We start from the raw sequence: 24,941 nt of genomic DNA on the forward strand, positions 1-24,941 counted from the left end.
AGGGTGATAAGCCAGAGTGTTAAATGTGTGCATGATTGAGGGGTTTAGCAAGCGTTGCAAATAACACCTAAACTATCTGAAACTTTTACTCTATAATGGGAATATAATCATAGAATTAGGAATTATAATACTAAAATGGACATTAACCTTCTTATGACAGTATATAAGGTCAGCAATTTTGGTAAGGGAGTTGGTCAACCATGGTCAGCCAGTGCTGTGATAAGATATAGTGCAAAACAATGAATTTGAAGATTATCTGCACTGTATGTTTGTTAGGTAGCTAGCCAGCCAGTTTAAGTTGAATGATTCCATAAATGTTTCACATTAACTGCCAATATTCCATTCAAAGAACGCAGTCAATACACAGCCATACACTGGCTGAAATCAGTTGATGATAGGACTTAGACAAGTTGTAAATGCAACATGTACTGATATTGTATCATATAATAACACTGCAAAAAACAGCTTTCCAAAAAAACACAAATTTAGTTTTCATATAAATATATGTTTACATATATTTTAGAGGCTATTTATACAGAACTGTATATAAAACCAGTATAAACTATTTATAATTATATGACAATATTTTAGGTTGACAATAATTCTATTACACAATTTCTGATATATCAAGCCTTACATGCTGACCACACCGCTTGCATTTCGTGCGCGAGCGTTGCAATATACACTACCAGTCAAAAGTTTGGACACACCTCATGAGGTAGTCACCTGGAATGCATTTCAATTAACAGGTGTGCCTTCTTAAAAGTTAATTTGTGGAATTTCTTTCCCTCTTAATGCGTTTGAGCCAATCAGTTGTGTTGGGACAAGGTAGGGGGGTATACAGAAGATAGCCCTATTTGGTAAAAGACCAAGTCCATATTATGGCAAGAACAGCTCAAATAAGCAAAGAGAAACGACAGTCCATCATTACTTTATGTCACGAATTCAGCCGAGGCTGTCCCTCCTCCTTGCTCGGGAAGGCTTCGGCGTTCGTCGTCACCAGAGTACTAGCTGCTACCGATCCATGTTTCTATGTTCTACTTGTTTTGTCTGTATTGGTCTCACCTGTTTCCCATCATGTAATCATTTCTTCCCTATTTAACCCTCTGGCTCACACTGTGTGTTGTGCGTGTTTGTTCATGTTTTGGTTGTCGTATGTGAGCGGGTTTGTTCCTCCCTGCGTGGAGGTATGTTCATTAAGATACCTACGAGTAAAGTACGTTTTTCGATCAGCTCTGTGTCCTGCGCCTGACTTAGTCCTACCGCATTACACTGACGCCTTGACACTTTAAGACATGAAGGTCAGTCAATACAGAACATTTCAAGAACTTTGAAAGTTTCTTCAAGTGCAGTCGCAAGAACCATCAAGAGCTAGGATGAAACTGGCTCTCATGAGGACCGCCACAGGAATGGAAGACCCAGAGTTACCTCTGCTGCAGAGGATAAGTTCATTAGAGTTACAAGCCTCAGAAATTGCAGCGCAAATAAATGCTTCACAGAGTTCAAGTCACAGAGACATCTCAACATCAACTGTTCAGAGGGGACTGTGTGAATCAGGCCTTCATGGTCAAATTGCTGCAAAGAAACCACTACTAAAGGACACCAATAAGAAGAAGAGACCTTGCTTGGGCCAAGAAACACGAGCAATGGACATTAGACCGGTGGAATTTGTCCTTTGGTCTGGAGTCCAAATTGGAGATTTATGGTTCCAACTGCTGTGTCTTTGTGAGACGCGGTGTGGGTGAACGGATGATCTCCGCATGTGTATTTCCCACCGTAAAGCATGGAGGAGGAGGTGTTATGGTGTGGGGGTGCTTTGCTGGTGACACTGTCTGTAATCTATTTAGAATTCAAGGCACACTTAACCAGCATGGCTACCCCAGCATTCTGCAGCGATACGCCATCCCATCTGGTTTGGGCTTAGTTGGACTATCATTTGTTTTTCAACCGGACAATGACCCAACACACAATCCCCCGACCTCAACCAAATTGAGATGGTTTGGGATGAGTCGGACGGCAGAGTGAAGGAAAAGCAGCCAACAAGTGCTCAGCATATGTGGGAATTCCTTAAAGACTGTTGGAAAAGCATTCCAGGTGAAGCTGGTTGAGAGAATGCCAAGAGTGTGCAAAGCTGTCATGAAGGCAAAGGGTGCCTATTTGAAAAATCTCAAATATATTTTGATTTGTTTAACACTTTTTTGATTACTACATGATTCCATATGTGTTATTTCATAGTTTAATTAAGGTGCATTACCACCACCAAATGGACCTCAGTTAATTTTTCAATCACCCACGTGGGTATATGCTCCTAAAAACCCATGAGGAGATGGGAGAGGTGGGACTTGCAGCGCATCAAGTGTCACAAATAGAACCAAGTTCTATTTTAGCACCTGGCTACGCAGACGCTTGCGAGCAGTGTGGATGCAATGATTGAATAACATGGATGTGTACATTTAGTGTACATGTTATTCAATCATTTCATCCAAACTGCTCACGAGCGTATGCGTAGCCAGGCGCTAAAATAGAATTTGGTTATATTTTTTTAACGCTAGATGCGCTGCCAGTCCCGCCTTTCCCATCTCCTCATTGGTTTTTAGGAGCATATACCCACGTAGGTGATTGAAAGATGAACTGAGGTCCACACTCCAGTCCAGTTGGTGGTGGTAATGCACCTTAAATGCATTATGGTCCTCTGTAGCTCAGCTGGTAGAGCACAGCGCTTGTAACGCCAAGGTAGTGGGTTCGATCCCCGGGACCACCCATACACAAAAAAAATGTATGCACGCATGACTGTAAGTCGCTTTGGATAAAAGCGTCTGCTAAATGGCATATTATTATTATTTATTAAAGTTGGTTGCCAACCGACATAAAGTCCACAGAAGAAGAAGAAGAAGACTACTACTGAAGGAGGAGAGATTACTAGAAACGATTTTATCATCTGTGGATTAAATGTCAGAGTAGAGAACACACGATTTTGTACCTTGTGCACTTCAGGTAAAATAACAACCCAATGTTTATATCCCAGGACAAATTAGCTAGCAACAGCAAGCTAGCTAGCTAAATGTCCATGTGCCACCAAATTAATATAGTTGGTTCAGAGTTCGTTTTGATATTTCAACCAGCGTGTCTGGATCGCGTCTGGTGTGGATGTACAAAATCAACATGTGCGCTATGGCGCACGCGTGTGCCCGGTCTAGACTGCATGTTAAGACAGGGATTTCTCCCTGACCACAAAAGCAGCCATTATCATACCATTCTGGAACTTTGGGGGTTCATGACATAGCCCCTCTATTAATTTAATAGGATCTCTATGGATATAACACTGTTTCTTTGTGTAACTGTAGCATTGTGTCACCATCCATAAATTACTAATGTGGGTTTAAGCTCACCTTTGAGCCATCTTCCTTTACACCATGTTTAGCGTTCTTCAGTAACTTGGACAAAGGCTCTGAGGAGAGACAGACAGGAAAGGACATGTCAGTCACAGTCAGAGAAACTGGCCCCGTCCATTGGCATCAGCACTGATCATTTACAGTACCTTGTTCCTGTCCCTCCTGTTTCTCACCTGACTTCCTGCGGACCCGTCGAGGGTTGGAGCCCTCCTTGGTGTGGGGGCTCCTCTTGTCCCCGTCGGGACTGTAGTGGAACCCTGGGTGGTCTGGAGAGGACAGAGGAGAGAGGGAATGTTACACACACCCAAATAAACTCCAATAAACTTAATGATCTGACAATAGTCAGAAGAGGCTTCAACCAATATCAAATGAATACTTACGCATAGCATCCATCTCCAAAATGGCCTGCTTGGCCTGAAAATCAAGATAAAAAACAAAACACTAAAGTGAGCTCCATATTCCAGAGTTCAGTTAGCCTATAATTGAGGTTGAGGACATGGGGCTACCAGACACTAGATGGTGCCAGACAGTAGTCTTTTCCAACAGAACCTGACCACTTTACAAGCATCAAGTTTAACAAGAGATCCCTTTATTGTAATTACAATGAACCCTCTCAAGGATTTCCTCCAGACAAAAGCATAATTTTCCATATGAACCAGAGCCAAGGAGAGGAGGAGAGAAGAAAGAGAGGGTGATCGAAAAAGAAAGAGGGAGAGTGAGACCATTCCACCTCCTCCCACTCAGGGTTGTGTTTATGTCATTAGTGAGCACACACATTGCTTGCTCCGTGTCTCACCTTGGCTGGGATTTTAGCCGGGTGGTTTTCCAGTATGAGTCTCTTCAGGTGTAGGATCCACATGCGTTTGTCCTGCTGGGACTTAGCCTGGGGGCGGGGCGGAGCACAACAGAGAGGACAGAAGAAGAGAGACATTAAACTAGACTTTACATTTTGAATCCTTAGTTGCTACATCCATTTTGGTACTTATAAATTAATTATATATACCCATTGATTCTTGAAGAATATAACTTATAAATGCCTCATGAGCTTAGTTCAACTGTCAGACCCCATTAGAACACAACATATAAGCTTGTTTTATTCCAATGTTTGGAAACAACAAATGTAAACAAAGCCTCAAAACATGGTTAAACTATTCATTTGATATCATGGATGGTCAGTCCTTGCATCCATAGCTCGGTCTATGAATTTGAGAGTTGTTACATTTCTCCAGGCCAATCCCTTAGCTTTTTAGCTAAACAGGAGCGGGGAGAAATTGTTTAAATTAAGGATTCTAACTTTAACAACGTATAACATGATTATGACAAACCCATAACAATAGTGGGATATGCCCTTCGACTCTTTTATCTTGTTACATAAAACAGATTATGGTGGTGTTTGAAGTCCCTTCAAAAACACTCATGTTGAGAAACAACAAGCCCTTCTCATTCACCATTAACAATTCAACATGTCTGGGCACGTAGGAGTGGTGGGCTTGGCAGAGCACAAGTGGGATAGTACAGGCTACTTTTCCTCTGTACAATCGACTGTGGAATATGCTAGAATTTGGGTTTGTGGGGTGTAATTTTGCTTTACCTGTACAGTGTGCTGTAGTTTGGGGTTCTTGTAGTGGAACACACTGAAGCTGAGTGGCTCCTTTGGAATGATTTCCACCAACATCAGGTTACAACACTATATAATGACAGAGACATGGTTAGTATGATGAATGTCTCACTTTGGGTAGAAGTATAAAGACTGGTACACCTTAGGAAGTTTTGGGAGGTATTAGTGTTGTGACTGACCAGGATGTGGGCCTTGTAGGTGAAGGCCTCCTCGCGTTTCTTGGTGACCAGCAACAGTTTGTCGAACAGGAAGAGCGTGCGCTCATTCTTGGCCCGCTGCAGACGGAATGTCCCCTCCAAAACCAGCTCCCCGTAGCCAATCAGATCAGGCCCCTTCCAGTTGGTTAGCAGACTCTGGATCTCCTGAGACAGGGGGAGGGAAGACAGGGAGGAGGAAGAGGAGAGGGGGAGAGTGAGTGAGAGGAGGGAAAGGGAGAGGAGGAAGAGGACAGAGGGAATAATAAGTGAGATGGAGAGGGAAAGAGAGAGCGGAGGAGGAGAGGGGGGAGAGTGAGGAGAGGGAAAGAGAGAGGAATAGGATGAGAATGAGTTAAGAGAAACAGGTGAGAGAACAAAAGAAGGACAAGAAATGACATGAGAAAGAGGAGAGAAGAGAGGAAGGAAAGGAGCGAGACAAAAAAGGACGGAGAGAATTAGACAGGTCAGCTAAGCACTCTTCCTCAGATCCTGAGTAAATACTTCCGCACACATTTCTTCACTCATCTGATCATCCTCCTCCCCACAGAATAAAGCTACACTTTCTCTTTTATCTGCCGGCTGTGTTATGCAAGGCCATCATTAGCCCTGGAAAACAATGTCTTGCATAACCTAGCGGAGACAGACAGAGTGTGCATCCCAAATGGCACACTATTCCCTATATAGTGCACTACTTTTGACCCATCCATAGGGCTTTTATCAGAAGTAGTGCACTATGTATGAAATAGGGTGCCATTTGGGAAGCAGACTAGACTGGTAAAAGCTAGGGAAACAATGGGAGGATCTGTGGACAGCCACTAATATCACAAACTAATTCAAACCACTAAGATGCAGACTATTTCAAATGTACTTTGTTGGAGCAGAATAAATGTGTGTGTGTGTTGACCAACTTGTAACATGTCAGGTGTGTGTGTGTATGTGCTTGTACCTGCTTTACATAAGTGAATTGCCATGACCAGACTACAGTAAAAACCGGAGTCCTGACTGCATATGCAGGTATGTGTGAGCATGTGTGCCTATGTGTATATGTGTGTGTGCATGTTAATTTGCAAGTGTAGTCTTACCTGCAGCCTGACAGCGTGTTCGTGTTTCCTCTTCATGTCGTTGATGTGCCAGGCCACTCTCTGCATGGTGTCAATGGCTTCCTGCACCACGTCATATGTCTCTGTGTCCTTCTCCAGGTGGTTGGCTATCTCCTACAGGGGACAGAAAACACACCCAGGGTTAGAGTGGGTAATGTACACGGATAGCTGTACGTTAGACTGGGTACCATCTGTTTCTGCAGTAGCCAGCTATGTTGGCTCGGTATTTCTTGGCAGTAGGGTTAGCTTGTTCAAAAATAGACTGGTGGCTAACTTAATATACAGTACATTACAGATAACTGTACACACACAGTTCTTTGTGGTCTGAGTGTTTGGCTTATGTGGGGTTTTGCTAGTGTGATGTAGGTGTCAGTGTGTGTGTGCTTAGGTGTGTTACTGACGTGCAGCAGTAGGTGGTACTTGAGGATCCTCTGCACTGGCTTGAGCAGGTAGGAGCCCAGAGGCAGGGAGTGTCTCAGAGATTCCTGACGCTCCCGGAAAAACTTGGCCAACACCTTATTCCTCATACACTCAGTCAACACAGCCACTGACCTGCAGAGAGAGAGATGGAGGGAGAGAAGGAAAAAGGAAATCTGATATTAATGACAGATATTGTAGCCCAATTAAAATACAGAATGACAGATCACATACACACACAGTCCTGTCTGAGAGAACAGTGCAAGGTCAGGTAAAGGCCAATGTTAGATCAGTGTTTGTAAGTAGATGTATTTTCTATGACATGATTTACAGAAAAAAAGGCCATATGAAAGGATTTGAGCATGTGTAATAATAATAATAATAATAATAATAATAATATGTATGTATGTGTCATGGTTTCGGCCGAGGCTGCCTCTCTTCCTTGCTCGGGCAGGCTTCGGCGTTCGTCGTCTCCGGAATACTAGCTGCCACCGTTGCATGTTTCTATGTTCGTTTGCTTTTGTCTGATTGTTGTTACACCTGTTATCGTTTAGTGTAATTAGTGTCCTATAAGTTCTCGTTGTGTTTGTCTAGTGTTGTGTGTGATTGTTTTACTGTCGTGCGTTTTGCTGGACGTATTACTGTTTGCTCGGTTGAGCTGTTCTCCATTGTGTTGGAGTGTTTTGTCGCACCTGTGTAGTGCGCCCGTTTTGTTTTCGCCTGCGTGCGGAGTTTCGCCTTCGGGCTAGTTTGTGCGTTTCTCTTGTGGATATTTCACTAAAGTCTTTGGACTGTACTTCTGCGTCCTGCACCTGATTCCACCACCACACCCACCTACAGCATCATTGACAGAATCACACACCGCGGCTAGGTGCTGGGGATGGCCTCCTAGGGGAGAAGACGACAGGTCCCGCACTGGGGAGTCCTTCCAGGTGAGTAGGCGCCCCACTCACCCAGAGCTCTCTGTTGCACACTTCTGTCTACCTGTGCGTTTTCCACAGGTAGCACCTCATTCCCAGCATAAGGCGCTGGTAGATTCATGCGCGGCTGGCAATTTTGTTGATAGAAATTTTGTTTAGCCTTAGGGATTCCCCTTCTCCCTGTTGACGTCCCCTTCCCCGTTCATGCCCTAGATAGCCGTCCGTTGGGTGCGGGCTTGATCAGGGAGGTCACGGCGCCACTTAGGATGTGTGCGCAGGGGGGTCATCAGGAGATGATCCAGCTATTTCTGATCGACTCGCCTGCGTATCCGGTGGTGCTGGGCATGCCCTGGTTGAGTACCCATAACCCATCTATTTCGTGGCAGGAGAGGGCTCTGATGGAGTGGTCTGCCCAGTGTGTGGGTCGATGTTTAGGCGTTTCCGTAGGGGCTACCTCGGTGGAGAGTCCAAACCAGGTGCCCGCATTGCACGTTCCCCCTGAGTATGGGGATTTGGCTATTGTGTTCAGTAAGTCGAGGGCGACGCAGTTGCCTCCCCATAGGCAGGGAGATTGTGCGATAGACCTCCAGGCAGGAGCTGCGCTCCCACGGAGCCATGTGTATCCTCTGTCTCAGGAGGAGAAGAGAGCTATGGAGACTTACATAGACAAATCTCTGAGACAAGGATACATACGGCCCTCCACTTCCCCTGCGTCCTCGAGTTTCTTTTTTGTGAAGAAGAAGGATGGTGGTTTGCGCCCGTGCATTGATTACCGTGGTCTCAATCAGATCACGGTGAAGTACAGTTATCCACTCCCGCTGATTGCGACCATGACGGAGTCATTGCACGGGGCGCGTTTCTTCACTAAATTAGATCTCAGGAGCGCGTACAACTTGGTGCGCATTAGGGGGGTGATGAATGGAAGACAGCCTTTAGTACCACCTCGGGCCATTACGAGTATCTTGTCATGCCATACGGGTTGATGAACGCTCCTTCAGTTTTCCAATCATTCGTGGATGAGATCTTCAGGGACATGCAGGGGCAGGGGGTGGTCGTGTACATAGATGACATTCTCGTGTACTCGCCTACCCGAGTCTAGCATGTGGCCCTGGTGCGCCGAGTGTTGCGGAGGCTGTTGGAACACGACCTGTATGTCAAGGCAGAGAAGTGTCTGTTTTTCCAGGAGTCGGTCTCCTTTTTGGGTTATCAGTTGTCTGCGTCAGGGGTGAAGATGGAGGTAGACCGGGTGTCAGCCGTGCGTAATTGGCAAACGCCAACCACTGTGAAGGAGGTGCAGCAGTTTTTGGGGTTTGCGAATTACTACCGGAGGTTTATCCGGGGTTTTGGACAGGTGGCAGCTCCCATAACGTCTCTTTTGAAGGGGGGTCCGGTGCGTCTGCAGTGGTCAGCCGAGGCGGACAGGGCGTTTGGGAGGCTGAAGGACCTGTTTACCTCGGCCCCGGTGCTGGCGCATCCGGATCCCTCTTTACCATTTCAGGTAGAGGTGGACGCGTCAGAGGCCGGTATAGGAGCCGTGCTTTCGCAACGGTCCGGCGCGCCACCTAAACTCCGCCCCTGTGCTTTTATTTCCAAGAAGCTCAGTCCGGCGGAGCGAAACTATGACGTAGGGGACAGGGAGCTGTTAGCCGTGGTACAGGCCCTAAAGGTGTGGAGGCACTGGCTTGAGGGGGCTCAACACCCTTTCCTCATTTTGACGGACCACCGTAACCTGGAGTACATCCGGGCAGCGAGGAGGCTGAACCCTCGCCAGGCGAGGTGGAATATGTTTTTGACCCGGTTCACATTTAAGATCACGTACATCCCTGGGTCACAGAACGGTAAGGCAGACGCACTGTCTCGGCGGTATGACACGGAGGAGACATCCGTGGAGCCCACTCCCATACTGCCGGAGTCTTGTCTGGTGGCACCGGTAGTGTGGGAGGTCGATGCTGAACTCGAGCGGGCGTTACGCACCGACCCTAGTCCACCTCAATGCCCGGAGGGTCGGAAGTACGTTCCGCTCGAGGTTCGGGATCGATTGATCTATTGGGCTCACACGTCACCCTCCTCTGGACACCCTGGTATCGGCCGGACAGTGCACTGTCTTAGTGCCAAGTACTGGTGGCCCACGTTGGCGAGGGATGTGAGGGTTTATGTTTCCTCCTGCTCGGTGTGCGCCCAGTGTAAGGCGCCTAGACATCTGCCTAGGGGTAAGTTACTACCCCTGCCCGTTCCACAACGACCATGGTCTCACCTCTCGGTGGATTTCCTCACTGACCTTCCTCCTTCACAGGGGAATACCACTATACTGGTCGTTGTGGACCGGTTTTCTAAGGCCTGTCGTTTGCTCCCTATGCCGGGCCTTCCTACTGCCCTGCAAACTGCCGAAGCACTATTCACCCATGTGTTCCGGCACTACGGGGTACCCGAGGATATTGTGTCTGATCGAGGTCCCCAATTTACCTCCAGAGTCTGGAGAGCTTTTATGGAGCGGTTGGGGGTCTCGGTGAGCCTCACCTCGGGTTACCACCCGGAGAGTAATGGGCAGGTGGAACGTGTGAACCAGGATGTGGGTAGGTTTCTTAGAACATACTGCCAGGACCGGCCGGAGGAGTGGGCAAGGTACGTTCCCTGGGCCGAGATGGCCCAGAATTCCCTACGCCATTCCTCCACTAACCTAACCCCTTTCCAATGTGTGTTAGGTTACCAGCCGGTTCTGGCACCTTGGCAGCAGAGCCAGATCGAGGCTCCTGCGGTGGATGAGTGGGTGCGGCGCTCGGAGGAGACATGGAACGCTGCACACGTCCACCTGCAGCGGGCCCTCCGTCGTCATAAGGCGAGCGCCGATCTCCACCGCAGTGAGGGACCGGTGTACGCACCTGGTGATCGAGTCTGGCTCTCTACCAGAAACCTGCCCCTCCGCCTGCCCTGTCGGAAACTGGGTCGGCGGTTTGTAGGGCCATTTAAAGTCCTGAGAAGATTGAACGAGGTGTGTTACAAATTACAACTACCTGTTGAGTATAAAAGTATTAACCCCTCGTTCCATGTGTCTCTTCTCAGGCCGGTGGTAGCTGGCCCACTCCAAGAAAGTGAGATCAGGGAGACTCCTCCGCCCCCATTGGACATCGAGGGGGCACCGGCGTACTCCGTGCGGTCCATCTTGGATTCGAGACGTCGGATGGGGGGTCTCCAATATCTCCATCGTGGGCACCCGACGCACCCTGCTCCGCGTCCTCCTGGTCGTCCCCGAGGCCGGAGTCGGCGCACGTCTGGAGCCGCGCGTCAAGGGGGGGGTACTGTCACGGTTTCGGCCGAGGCTGCCTCTCTTCCTTGCTCGGGCAGGCTTCGGCGTTCGTCGTCTCCGGAATACTAGCTGCCACCGTTGCATGTTTCTATGTTCGTTTGCTTTTGTCTGATTGTTGTTACACCTGTTATCGTTTAGTGTAATTAGTGTCCTATAAGTTCTCGTTGTGTTTGTCTAGTGTTGTGTGTGATTGTTTTACTGTCGTGCGTTTTGCTGGACGTATTACTGTTTGCTCGGTTGAGCTGTTCTCCATTGTGTTGGAGTGTTTTGTCGCACCTGTATAGTGCGCCCGTTTTGTTTTCGCCTGCGTGCGGAGTTTCGCCTTCGGGCTAGTTTGTGCGTTTCTCTTGTGGATATTTCACTAAAGTCTTTGGACTGTACTTCTGCGTCCTGCGCCTGATTCCACCACCACACCCACCTACAGCATCATTGACAGTATGTATGTACACTACCGTTCAAAAGTTTGGGGTCACTTAGAAATGTCCTTGTTTTCGAAAGAAAAGCAATTTTTATGTCCATTAAAATAACATCAAATTGATCAGAAATACAGTGTAGACATTGTTAATGTTGTAAATGGCTATTGTTGCTGGAAACGGCTGATTGTTAATGGAATATCTACATAGGCGTACAGAGGCCCATTATCAGCAACCATCAGTCCTGTGTTCCAATGGCACGTTGTGTTTGCTAATCCAAGTTTAGCATTTTAAACGGCTAATTGATAATTAGAAAACCCTTTTGCAATTATGTTAGCGCAGCTGAAAACTGTTGTGCTGATTAAAGAAGCAATAAAACTGGCCTTCTTGAGACTAGTTGAGTATCTGGAGCATCAGCAATTGTGGGTTTGATTACAGGATAAAAATGGCCAGAAACAAATAACTTTCTTCTGAAACTCATCAGTCTATTCTTGTTCTGAGAAATGAAGGCTATTCCATGCGAGAAATTGCCAAGAAACTGAAGATCTCGTACAACGCTGTGTACTACTCCCTTCACAGAACAGCGCAAACTGTCTCTAACCAGAATTGAAAGAGGAGTGGGAGGCCCTGATGCACAACTGAGCAAGAGGACAAATACATTAGAGTGTCTAGTTTGAGAAACAGATGCCTCACAGGTCCTCAACTGGCAGCTTCATTAAATAGTACCCACAAAACACCAGTCTCAACGTCAACAATGAAGAGGCGACTCCGGGTTGCTGACCTTCTAGGCAGAGTTGCAAAGAAAATGCCATATCTCAGACTGGCCAATAAAAAGAAAAGATTAAGATGGGCAAAAGAACACAGACACTGGACAGAGGAAGATTGGAAAAAAGTGTTATGGACAGACAAATCAAAGTTTGAGGTGTTCGGACCACAAAGAAGAACATTGGTGAGACGCAGACCAAATGAAAAGATGCTGGAGAAGGCAATGTGATGGTCTGTGGGTGCTTTGGTGGTGGTAAAGTGGGAGATTTGTACAGAGTAAAAGGGATCTTGAAGAAGGAAGGCTATCACTCCATTTTGTAACGCCATGCCATACCCTGTGGACGGCGCTTGATTGGAGCCAATTTCCTCCTACAACAGGACAATGACCCAAAGCACAGCTCCAAACTATGCAATAATTATTTTAGGGAAGAAGCAGTCAGCTGGTATTCTGTCTATATTGGAGTGGCCAGCACAGTCACCGGATCTCAACCCTATTGAGCTGTTGTGGGAGCAGCTTGACCGTAAGAAGTGCCCATCAAGCCGATCCAACTTGTGGGAGGTGCTTCAGGAAGCATGGGGTGAAATCTCTTCAGATTACCTCAACAAATTGACAACTAGAATGCCAAAGGTCTGCTATGCTGTAATTGCTGCAAATGGAGGATTCTTTGACGAAAGCAAAGTTTGAAGGACACAATTATTATTTCTATTAAAAATCATTATTTCTAACCTTGTCAATGACTACCTTTCCTATGCATTTTGCTATATTTCCTATTCAAGCTCATTTCATGTATGTTTTCATGGAAAACAAGGAAATCTCTAAGTGACCCCAAACTTTTGAACGGTAATGTATGTATGTATGTATGTATGTATGTATGTATGTATGTATGTATGTATGTATGTATGTATGTATGTATGTATGTACAGTGCATTCGGAAAGTATTCAGACCTCTTGACTTTTTCCACATTTTGTTAAATTACAGCCTTATTCTAAAATGGATTCAATATTTTTTTCCCCTCATCAATCCACACACAATACCCCATAATGACAAAGCGAAAACAGGTTTTTAGACATTTTTGCAAATTTATTTTGCAAAAGTATTCAGACCCTTTGCTATGAGACTCAATTGAGCTCAGGTGCATCCTGTTTCCATTGATCATCCTTCTACAACTTCATTGGAGTCCACCTGTGGTAAATTAAATTGATTGGACATAATTTGGAAAGGCACATACCTGTCTATATAAGATCCCACAATTGACAGTGCATGTCAGAGCAAAAACCAAGCCATAAGGTCGAAGGAATAGTCTGTAGAGCTCCGAGACAGGATTGTGTCGAGGCACAGATCTGGCGAAGGGTACCAAAACATTTCTGCAGCATTGAAGATCCCCAAGAACACAGTGGCCTCCATCATTCTTAAATGGAAGAAGTTTGGAACCAACAAGACTCTTCCTAGAGCTGGCCGGCCGGCCAAACTGAGCAATCGGGGGAGAAGGGCCTTGGTCAGGGAGTTGACCAAGAACCCGATGGACCAAGAACCCTCTGTGGAGATGGGAGAACCTTCCAGAAGGACAACCATCTCTGCAGCACTCCACCAATCAGGCCTTTACGGTAGAGTGACCAGACAGAAGCCACTCCTCAGTAAAAGAATGGGAGAAACTCCCCAAATACAGGTGTGCCAAGCTTGTAGCGTCATACCCAAGAAGACTCAAGGCTGTAATCGCTGCCAAAGGTGTTTCAACAAAGTACTGAGTAAAGGGTCTGAATACTTGTGTAAATGTGATATTTCCGTATTTTAATTTTTCATAAATGTGCAAAAATGTCTAAAAACCAGTTTTTGCTTTGTCTTTATGGGGTATTGTGTGTAGATTGATGAGGGGAAAAAAATATTTAATCCATTTTAGAACAAGGCAGTAACGTAACAAAATGTGGAAACAGTCAAGGGGTCTGAATACTTTCCGAATGCACTGTTTGTATGTATGTATGTATGTATGTATGTATGTATGTATGTATGTATGTATGTATGTATGTATGTATGTGTGTATGTGTGTGTGTGTGTGTGTCAACCACCCCCCCACACAGCTGGTGACCCTAGCTAAGGTCACACACGACCGACACACACACACACAATTACAGTAGGAACCGAGGCTGTAGATGTCTCTCGGTCATTCTGAGCTCTCGGATCGGGTTTCTCAGAGACAACAATGTGAGGCCTGTGTGGAGCTGCACTGGAATGTGGACACATGCGCGCGCACACACACAAACACACAATCTCTAACTACTTACATAATCACCATCATCGATAACTACTAAATAATCACTTGTCAGTAGTAGCGGGTAATGTGTGTGTTTCATCACAATGCTAAAACAATACACTTCAGACATGCCGCATCCAAAAGTGTGCTGCTTGTAGTGTGGCACAACCATTGTGAAACACACTGCTCTCATTAGGTTTCATTGTCTCACATTTTTGGCCCCCAGTCACAGGGGCACATGGTTTCCTATTACAAGATGTCGTTCACACAAGGTGAAATAAAACATTAAAGCCAGCCACTGAGTATGATAAGGTGACGGGTATAATACCCATCTGTCAGAGTAGGGGCTGTAACTCTGTCAACAGGCTCCATATCAAATAAAGAAGGAATTAGAGAGGGAGAGACAGACAGACTCCTGTTGGGTTGGGCTGTATATCAGGGCTACCCAGAGAGCGAGGCTGGTGTACTGTAGCTCTATAAAGATATACGACACTCTGGGAATCAAGAACGTGAACGTGAGATTCACCTGTATGCAAATCCAGATCACATTGGATAACAAGGCGAAAGATAATACTAGTATATATGTTCATACTACAGACTGTCAAACAAGCACCACAGGAGGCTGGTGGGAAGAGCTATAGGAGGACAGGCTCAGTGTAATGACTGAAGTGGAATGAATGGAACGGAGCCAAACATGTGGTTTCCATAAGTTTGATACCGTTCCATTTATTTCATTCCAGCCATTACAATTAGCCCGTCGTCCTATGGCTCCTCCCACCAGCATCCTCTGATGCACACACAATGAAAGTGGGGCAGACTACACTGAGTATACAAAACATTAAGAACACCTGCTCTTTCCATGACATAGACTGACCAGGTGAATCCAGGTGTAAGCTATGATCCCTTATTGATGTCACTTGTTAAATTAACTTCAAATCAGTGTAGATGAAGGGGAGGAGACCGGTTAAAGAATGATTTTTAAGCCTTGAGACAAGACATGGATTGTGTATGTGTGCCATTCAAAGGGTGAATGGGCAAGACAAAATATTTAAGTGCCTTTGAACGGGGTATGGTAGTAGGTGCCAGACGAACGGGTTTGTGTCAAGAGCTACAACACTGCTGGGTTTTTCACACTCCCGTGTGTATCAAGAAATGGTCCACCACCCAAAGGACATCTAGCCAACTTGACACAACTGTGGGAAGCAATGGAGTCAACATGGGCCAGCATCCCTGTGGAACGCTTTCAACACCTTGTAGGAACGCCCCGACGAATTGAGGCTGTTCTGAGGGCAAAAGGCGGGGGGGTACAACTCAATATTAGGAAGGTGTTCCTAATGTTTGGTATACTCAGTGTTTATGAAAAGTGCTATATGCAAAACCGATATCTTGTGTCAGAAGTCATAGTTGGGGTTGCTTACCTTGGGTAGTTGGTGCAGTACTGAGTGTAAATGTGGAACTCTTCACTCTGGGAAAGAAAGACAAAATAATGACATTAATGTTATATTAGCATCAGTCCATTATCAAATAATTACATTGATGTTGCATTGGCATCCGTCCCTGATCAAATAATGACATTAATGTTGTATTGGCATCAGTCCTTGATCAAATAATTACATTAATGTTGTATTGGCATCAGTCCTTGATCAAATAATTACATTAATGTTGCAATGGCATCAGTCCCTGAAATCACTCATACCAGTAACAGCAGAAGAGGATACAAACTATCCTCCCTAAATTCCTCTCTTGACTTGAGAACTTTCAAAACCTTGTAAAATGTGTGCCAAAAGGGAAGACAGAGTGAGTTTACATTTACAGTAAATGGATGAGTGTGTGTTTGTATCAAGGGGAAGGGGGAGGTTGCACTGGGTGAGTCAGTGGTCAAGCATTCCTGAGCTATGCTCACTGATCTAGAAACAGGGAATAAGGAGGCCTCTCAACTCAGTTTAAAGGCAGAGAATGAAAGTGAACCTTGATGACCAGTATCCATGTCTTAAAGCTTCAATCAGCAGTTGAAACAATAACAAAGGCTACTCACCGCCCGTTTCGGTAAAAAGCTGAGGGACGGGGTTGGAGAAATGTAACCAGTCTCAAATTCATAGACAGAGCTATCCATGATATCAAATGAATAGTTTAACCATGTTTTGAGGCTATACCGTGTTTGTTTACATTTTATTTATGAACAAACATTGGAGTAAAACAAGCTTATATTTTGATTTCTGATGGGGTACGACAGTTTAACTACTCATGAGGAATTTATAAGTTATATTCTTCAAGAATCAAATTTATACGTTTTTTTATAAGTACCAAAATGTATGTAGCAACTGCTTATTGACCGTTAAAGGCAATGTGGGGCGCTATGCTGTAGACACTGATTAAATGCCCTCTTATTCCCATACCCACCCCTTTAATTTGCCGTTTCCACCTCTCATGCCTCCCTGTACTTCAAAGACATCAGAGGCAGCATGACTTATCAAAGCTGGAATGAACCTCGCTCTCCTCCTCATCCCTTTTTCTCTACCTCCATCTCGCTGAATGTCTCGGTTTCTTCTGTTCACGCTCTTTCGCTCTTGATCACAGTCTCTCACTACTTATGCCATTACATGTCTCCTACCATCTTTCCATACTTCCCCCTCTCATGTTCCGTCTATAGCCCTCTAGCTTTCTTATCCCTCTCCTCACCTAATGTCCATCTCTCCATACCCTCCTTCCTTTCTCAAATTAAAGGGAACACTTAAACAACACAATGTAACTCCAAGTCAATCACACTTCTGTGAAATCAAACTGTCCACTTAGGAAGCAGGAGGAGCACTGCCAGAGCCCTGCAAAATGACCAGCAGGCCACAAATGTGCATGTGTCTGCTCAAACGGTCAGAAACAGACTCCATGAGGGTGGTATGAGGGCCCGACGTCCACAGGTAGGGGTTGTGCTTACAGCCCAACACCGTGCAGGACGTTTGGCGTTTGCCAGAGAACACCAAGATTGGCAAATTCGCCACTGGCGCCCTGTGCTCTTCACAGATGAAAGCAGGTTAACACTGAGCACATATGACAGACGTGACAGAGTCTGGAGACGCCGTGGAGAACGTTCTGCTGCCTGCAACATCCTCCAGCATGTCCGGTTTGGCGGTGGGTCAGTCATGGTGTGGGGTGGCATTTCTTTGGGGGGCCGCACAGCCCTCCATGTGCTCGCCAGAGGTAGCCTGACTGCCATTAGGTACCGAGATGAGATCCTCAGACCCCTTGTGAGACCATATGCTGGTGCGGTTGGCCCTGGGTTCCTCCTAATGCAAGACAATGCTAGACCTCATGTGGCTAGAGTGTGTCAGCAGTTCCTGCAAGAGGAAGGCATTGATGCTATGGACTGGCCCACCCGTTCCCCAGACCTGAATCCAATTGAGCACATCTGGGACATCATGTCTCGCTCCATCCACCAACGCCACGTTGCACCACAGACTGTCCAGGAGTTGGCGGATGCTTTAGTCCAGGTCTGGGAGGAGATCCCTCAGGAGACCATCCGCCACCTCATCAGGAGCATGCCCAGGCGATGTAGGGAGGTCATACAGGCACGTGGAGGCCACACACACTACTGAGCCTCATTTTGACTTGTTTTAAGGACATTACATCAAAGTTGGATCAGCCTGTAGTGTGGTTTTCCACTTTAATTTTGAGGGTGACTTCAAATCCAGACCTCCATGGGTCAGAGCATATGAGCGGAGTGGAGCGGTGAGAATCTCAGCTCCTCGCTCACGGAGTTGTTCACCCCTCCGCTCCCCCCGCTCAAAGCCACATCAGGCCAGTCCGCTCATTATCGCTCAGCGCTCAACGCAGTTTGCATCGCGCTCCACTCAAATCGCCCCCGCTCACTCCAAAAAAGGAACGAAATCTGCATGTATTTCACTTTTAGCTTAAACCACAGCCTTACTTTATCTCCCCGAATTTGTTGCATACAGACTCATCTCGGATTATCCATTCTGTCTTGAAACGGGGATCTAACACTGACGCTAAAATGAGATGTTAATCAGTATAGTATATTCCATAGCGAATTGACACGTTGTTTGCCAATGTTTCTGCAAAAGCAGCGATGCCCATTGGAAGTGCAGCGTGAGTGTAATCGGTGAGCAGGGATTTGATTTCTGTGACAGCAGGGAGGATCATCCCCAGGTTCCCCAGCTCCTTCTGCATTTTGTCTGTGAGGTCTGCTAGTGGTGTCAGCACACGGACAAGGTGCGTCAGCTGCGGTACTTGATTCAGGGTGATGTTAGCAACATTAGACTTGAGTTTGTTTTGCCATAACGGGTCTTTTTGGAACAACCGGATGAACGACTGAATCATCCGCAGCTGGCTGCTCCATCGAATGGCGCAGGCATTTGTGGGGCGGATACCTAATTGGTCGGTTTCCTCTGTGCTCTTGCGTACACTTTTCACCAGGTGCCCGACTTTCACTAACAGCCTATTAATGTTGTCGTGCTCGTTAACGGCGTTTTTGATCGCCAGCTGAAGCATGTGAATGGGGCATCTCAGATGTAAATTTGACAAAGTAAAGTACTGATTTATCATAGTTTCTTGGGGGGGGGGTGTAGCCCGGTTGAGCTGCGCTGGCGAAGTGTTGCATCCCTTCGCGTTCTCCTTTACTCAGCGGTTCATAGTCCATGAAAATCATTTTTTTAAATGCTACATCCAGCTCTCTTTTTCTCTCCCTTGTTATGGTTGGGCCTTTGCCTGCAGTGAATAAACTTTTGAATTGCTCAACGCTTTTCTCTTGTTGCTGCTGCTGCTCCTCGCTCTATAAAATACAAATTCTTGGACGACACAAATTAAATTAAACAGATGGATTCTGGGTCAGGCTTGAGCATGCTTCAGACTCTTGGTGTGAGCGAGCGAAATTGGAGCGGGACATAGGGCGACGCTCCGTCCTTTTAAAAATGCCGCTCTGCGCTCTGTTCAAAATCCGTCCGCTCACGCTCCACGCTCGCTCCCGCTCCACTCCGCTCATATGCTCTGCCATGGGTTGATAAATTTGATTTCCATTGATAATTTTTTTGTGATTTTGTTGTCAGCACATTCAACTATGTAAAGAAAAAAGTATTTAATAAGATTATTTCATTCATTCAGATCTAGGGTGTGTTATTTTAGTGTTCCCTTTATTTTTTTCAGCAGTGAAGACATCAATACTATGAAATAACACATATGGAATCATGTAGTAACCAAAAAAGTGTTAAACAAATCAAAATATATTTTATATTTGAGATTCTTCAAATAGCCACCCTTTGCCTTGATGACAGCTTTGCACACTCTTGGCATTCTCTCAACCAGCTTCATGAGGTAGTCACCTGGAATGCATTTCAATTAACAGGTGTGCCTTGTTAAAAGTTAATTTGTGGAATTTATTTCCTTCTTAATGCGTTTGAGCCAATCAGTTGTGTTGTGACTAGGTAGGGGTGGTATACAGATGATAGCCCTATTTGGTAAAAGAACAAGTCCATATTATGGCAAGAACAGCTCAAATAAGCAAAGAGAAATGACAGTCCATCATTACTTTAAGACATGAAGGTCAGTCAATACGGAACATTTCAAGAACTTTGAAAGTTTCTTCTAGTGCAGTCGCAAAAACCATCAAGCGCTATGATGAAACTGGCTCTCACTAGGACTGCCACAGGAATGGAAGACCCAGAGTTACCTCTGCTGCAGAGGATAAATTCATTAGGGTTACCAGTTCAAGTAACAGACACATCTCAACATCAACTGTTCAGAGAAGACTGTGTGAATCAGGCCTTCATGGTCAAATTGCTGCAAAGAAACCACTACTAAAGGACACCAATAATAAGAAGAGACCTGCTTGGGCCAAGAAACACGAGCAATGGACATTAGACAGGTGGAAATGTGTCCTTTGGTCTGGAGTCCAAATTTGAGATTTATGGTTCCAACCGCCATGCCCTTGAATGGTAGTGTGTGTGTATACAGTGGGGGAAAAAAGTATTTAGTCAGCCACCAATTGTGCAAGTTCTCCCACTTAAAAAGATGAGAGAGGCCTGTAATTTTCATCATAGGTACACGTCAACTATGACAGACAAAATGAGGAAAAAAATATCCAGAAAATCACATTGTACGATTTTTTATGAATTTATTTGCAAATTATGGTGGAAAATAAGTATTTGGTCAATAACAAAAGTTTCTCAATACTTTGTTATATACCCTTTGTTGGCAATGACACAGGTCAAACGTTTTTTGTAAGTCTTCACAAGGTTTTCACACACTGTTGCTGGTATTTTGGCCCATTCCTCAATGCAGATCTCCTCTAGAGCTGTGATGTTTTGGGGCTGTCGCTGGGCAACACGGACTTTCAACTCCCTCCAAAGATTTTCTATGGGGTTGAGATCTGGAGACTGGCTAGGCCACTCCAGGACCTTGAAATGCTTCTTACGAAGCCACTCCGTTGCCCGGGCGGTGTGTTTGGGATCATTGTCATGCTGAAAGACCCAGCCACGTTTAATCTTCAATGCCCTTGCTGATGGAAGGAGGTTTTCACTCAAAATCTCACGATACATGGCCCCATTCATTCTTTCCTTTACACGGATCAGTCATCCTGGTCCCTTTGCAGAAAAACAGCCCCAAAGCATGATGTTTCCACCCCCATGCTTCACAGTAGGTATGGTGTTCTTTGGATGCAACTCAGCATTCTTTGTCCTCCAAACACGACGAGTTGAGTTTTTACCAAAAAGTTATATTTTGGTTTCATCTGACCATATGACATTCTCCCAATCCTCTTCTGGATCATCCAAATGCACTCTAGCAAACTTCAGACGGGCCTGGACATGTCCTGGCTTAAGCAGGGGGACACGTCTGGCACTGCAGGATTTGAGTCCCTGGCGGCGTAGTGTGTTACTGATGGTAGGCTTTGTTACTTTGGTCCCAGCTCTCTGCAGGTCATTCACTAGGTCCCCCCGTGTGGTTCTGGGATTTTTGCTCACCGTTCTTGTGATCATTTTGACCCCACGGGGTGAGATCTTGCGTGGAGTCCCAGATCAAGGGAGATTATCAGTGGTCTTGTATGTCTTCCATTTCCTAATAATTGCTTCCACGGTTGATTTCTTCAAACCAAGCTGCTTACCTATTGCAGATTCAGTCTTCCCAGCCTGGTGCAGGTCTACAATTTTGTCCTTTGACAGCTCTTTGGTCTTGGCCATAGTGGAGTTTGGAGTGTGACTGTTTGAGGTTGTGGACAGGTGTCTTTTATACTGATAACAAGTTCAAACAAGTGCCATTAATACAGGTAACGAGTGGAGGACAGAGGAGCCTCTTAAAGAAGAAGTTACAGGTCTGTGAGAGCCAGAAATCTTGCTTGTTTTTAGGTGACCAAATACTTATTTTCCACCATAATTTGCAAATAAATTCATAAAAAATCCTACAATGTGATTTTCTGGATTTTTTTTCCTCAATTTGTCTGTCATAGTTGACGTGTACCTATGATGAAAATTACAGGCCTCTCTCATCTTTTTAAGTGGGAGAACTTGCACAATTGGTGGCTGACTAAATACTTTTTTCCCCCACTGTATATATATATATATATATATATATATATATATATATATATATATATATATATATATATATATATATATATATATATATATGCATGCCATTTAGCAGACACTTTTATCCAAAGCGACTTACAGTCATGCGTGCATATATTTTACGTATTGGGTGGTCCCGGGAATCGAACCTACTACCCTGGCATTTCAAGTGCCATGCTCTACCAACTGAGCTAGAAAGGACTACAGTAGAAACCCTGACATCATACAGCAAGGCAGAGATGGAATCTGTGGATTTCTGCTCAGCTTTGATCAGTGAGGACATTTTCTAAATGACATGATCAATCACTTCTGATATAACATAGATATAGATTAATAGTAGTGTGAGTATTCATTTTTAGAGAATTTTTGTATGTCCTATTTTAACACTGAAAAGGCCTTTTCTAACTTAGATTAAAATATCCATGTGACGTTGTTACAGTGAGGGAAAAAAGTATTTGATCCCCTGCTGATTTTGTACGTTTGCCCACTGACAAAGACATGATCAGTCTATAATTTTAATGGTAGGTTTATTTGAACAGTGAGAGACAGAATAACAACAACAAAAATCCAGAAAAACACATGTCAAAATTGTTATAAATTGATTTGCATTTTAATGAGGGAAATAAGTATTTCACCCATCTGCAAAACATTACTTAGTACTTGGTGGCAAAAACCTTGTTGGCAATCACAGAGGTCAGACGTTTCTTGTAGTTGGCCACCAGGTTTGCACACATCTCAGGAGGGATTTTGTCCCACTCCTCTTTGCAGATCTTCTCTAAGTCATTAAGGTTTCAAGGCTGACATTTGGCAACTCGAATTTTCATCTCCCTCCACAGATTTTCTATGGGATTAAGGTCTGGAGACTGGCTAGACTACTCCAGGACCTTAATGTGCTTCTTCTTGAGCCACTCCTTTGTTGCCTTGGCCGTGTGTTTTGGGTCATTGTCATGCTGGAATATCCATCCACGACCCATTTTCAATGCCCTGGCTGAGGGAAGGAGGTTCTCACCCAAGATTTGACGGTACATGGCCCCGTCCATCGTCCCTTTGATGCAGTGAAGTTATCCTGTCCCCTTAGCAGAAAAACACCCCCAAAGCATAATGTTTCCACCTCCATGTTTGACGGTGGGGATGGTGTTCTTGGGGTCATAGGCAGCATTCCTCCTCCTCCAAACACGGCGAGTAGAGTTGATGCCAAAGAGCTCCATTTTGGTCTCATCTGACCACAACACTTTCACCCAGTTCTCCTCTGAATCATTCAGATGTTCATTGGCAAACTTCAGACGGGCCTGTATATGTGCTTTCTTGAGCAGGGGGACCTTGCGGGCGCTGCAGGATTTCAGTCCTTCACGGCGTAGTGTGTTACCAATTGTTTTCTTGGTGACTATGGTCCCAGCTGCCTTGAGATCATTGACAAGATCCTCCTGTGTAGTTCTGGGCTGATTCCTCACCGTTCTTATGATCATTGCAACTCCATGAGGTGAGATCTTGCATGGAGCCCCAGGCCGAGGGAGATTGACAGTTATTTTGTGTTTCTTCCATTTGCGAATAATTGCACCAACTGTTGTCACCTTCTCACCAATCTGCTTGGCGATGGTCTTGTAGCCCATTCCAGCCTTGTGTTGGTCTACAATCTTGTCCCTGACATCCTTGGAGAGCTCTTTGGTCTTGGCCATGGTGGAGAGTTTGGAATCTGATTGATTGATTGCTTCTGTGGACAGGTGTCTTTTAATTAGGTAACAAGCTGAGATTAGGAGCACTCCCTTTAAGAGTGTGCTCCTAATCTCAGCACGTTACCTTTATAAAATACACCTGGGAGCCAGAAATCTTTCTGATTGAGAGGGAGTCAAATACTTATTTCCCTCATTAAAATGCAAATCAATTTATAACATTTTATAACATAATTTTTTCTCGATTTATTTGTTGTTATTCTGTCTCTCACTGTTCAAATAAACCTACCACTAAAATTATAGACTGATCATTTCTTTGTCAGTGGGCAAACGTACAAAATCAGCAGGGGATCAAATACTTTTTTCCTTCACTGTACATACAAGGATATACCATGACATTTCTAATGATTATGTCAATAAAACAAAAATCTTTCCAATGTAGTTATGACATGCATGGTGCGCCCCATAAAAAAAGGTAGCCTTCAGGTGCGTAGGTTGTTGTGTATGTTGTGCATTTGTCAAAGCGGCATAGAGGCTCAATGTGTAGCAAGTGGAGTGAGAGTTCACTAATGCACTGCAAGATGGAATCAAATTACGGTATTAAAAGTTTGCGAAATGAGAAGGAGTAGGCTATAATAAGCAACCAACCGTTACGGCTGTTGTTTTATCTGAATGAGGTTGGGGAGAAAGCGCAGCATGTGGCCTCAATTAGCCTAGCTAGCTATACATTTACATTTACATTTACGTCATTTAGCAGACGCTCTTATCCAGAGCGACTTACAGTTAGTGAATACATATCTTTTTATACTGGCCCCCCGTGGGAATTGAACCCACAACCCTGGCGTTGCAAACGCCATGCTCTATCAACTGAGCTACATCCCTGCCGGCCATTCCCTCCCCTACCCTGGACGACGCTGGGCCAATTGTGCGCCGCCCATGAGTCTCCCGGTCGCGGCCGGCTGCGACAGAGCCTGGATTCGAACCAGGATCTCTAGTGGCACAGTTAGCACTGCGATGCAGTGCCTTAGACCACTGCGCCACTCAGGAGACATAAGCTGGCTGGCTTAGCTAGTTAGCTTCTCTCAGCTACTCCAGTCAAGACAGGCACTGTTATATGGGATGATAAATAACATTGTGGCTGCTACAAGTTAGCTATTCTTGGCTGTAGCCGAGTTGCCTTGGCATCTCTCTCGCTCCGTCTATTCGCTACATACAACGCCACCTCTGCAGCTGCAGCAATATAGCGCCAGCCACTCCCCCCTTTTGCAGCAGTGCTCAGGTTAAAAACTTCTGTTTAAAAAAACAAACATGTATTTCGAATATG

General features: G+C 45.3%; 1 protein-coding gene across 1 annotated transcript in view; it reads right to left on the reverse strand.

Moving 5' to 3' along the window:
* Positions 1–24,941, reverse strand: part of LOC311106972 (pleckstrin homology domain-containing family G member 1-like) — a 40,654-nt gene that overhangs the window by 7,507 nt on the left and 8,206 nt on the right. The window contains 9 exon segments of the mRNA XM_084149389.1: positions 3,390–3,448; positions 3,566–3,658; positions 3,773–3,806; positions 4,189–4,275; positions 4,984–5,079; positions 5,190–5,372; positions 6,290–6,421; positions 6,709–6,859; positions 15,795–15,841. Of these exon segments, the coding sequence (XP_084005515.1) occupies positions 3,390–3,448; positions 3,566–3,658; positions 3,773–3,806; positions 4,189–4,275; positions 4,984–5,079; positions 5,190–5,372; positions 6,290–6,421; positions 6,709–6,859; positions 15,795–15,841 (882 nt within the window).

The sequence above is a fragment of the Coregonus lavaretus genome (assembly GCF_964263955.1).
Source record: "Coregonus lavaretus genome assembly, chromosome: 31".
NCBI lineage: Eukaryota > Metazoa > Chordata > Actinopteri > Salmoniformes > Salmonidae > Coregonus > Coregonus lavaretus.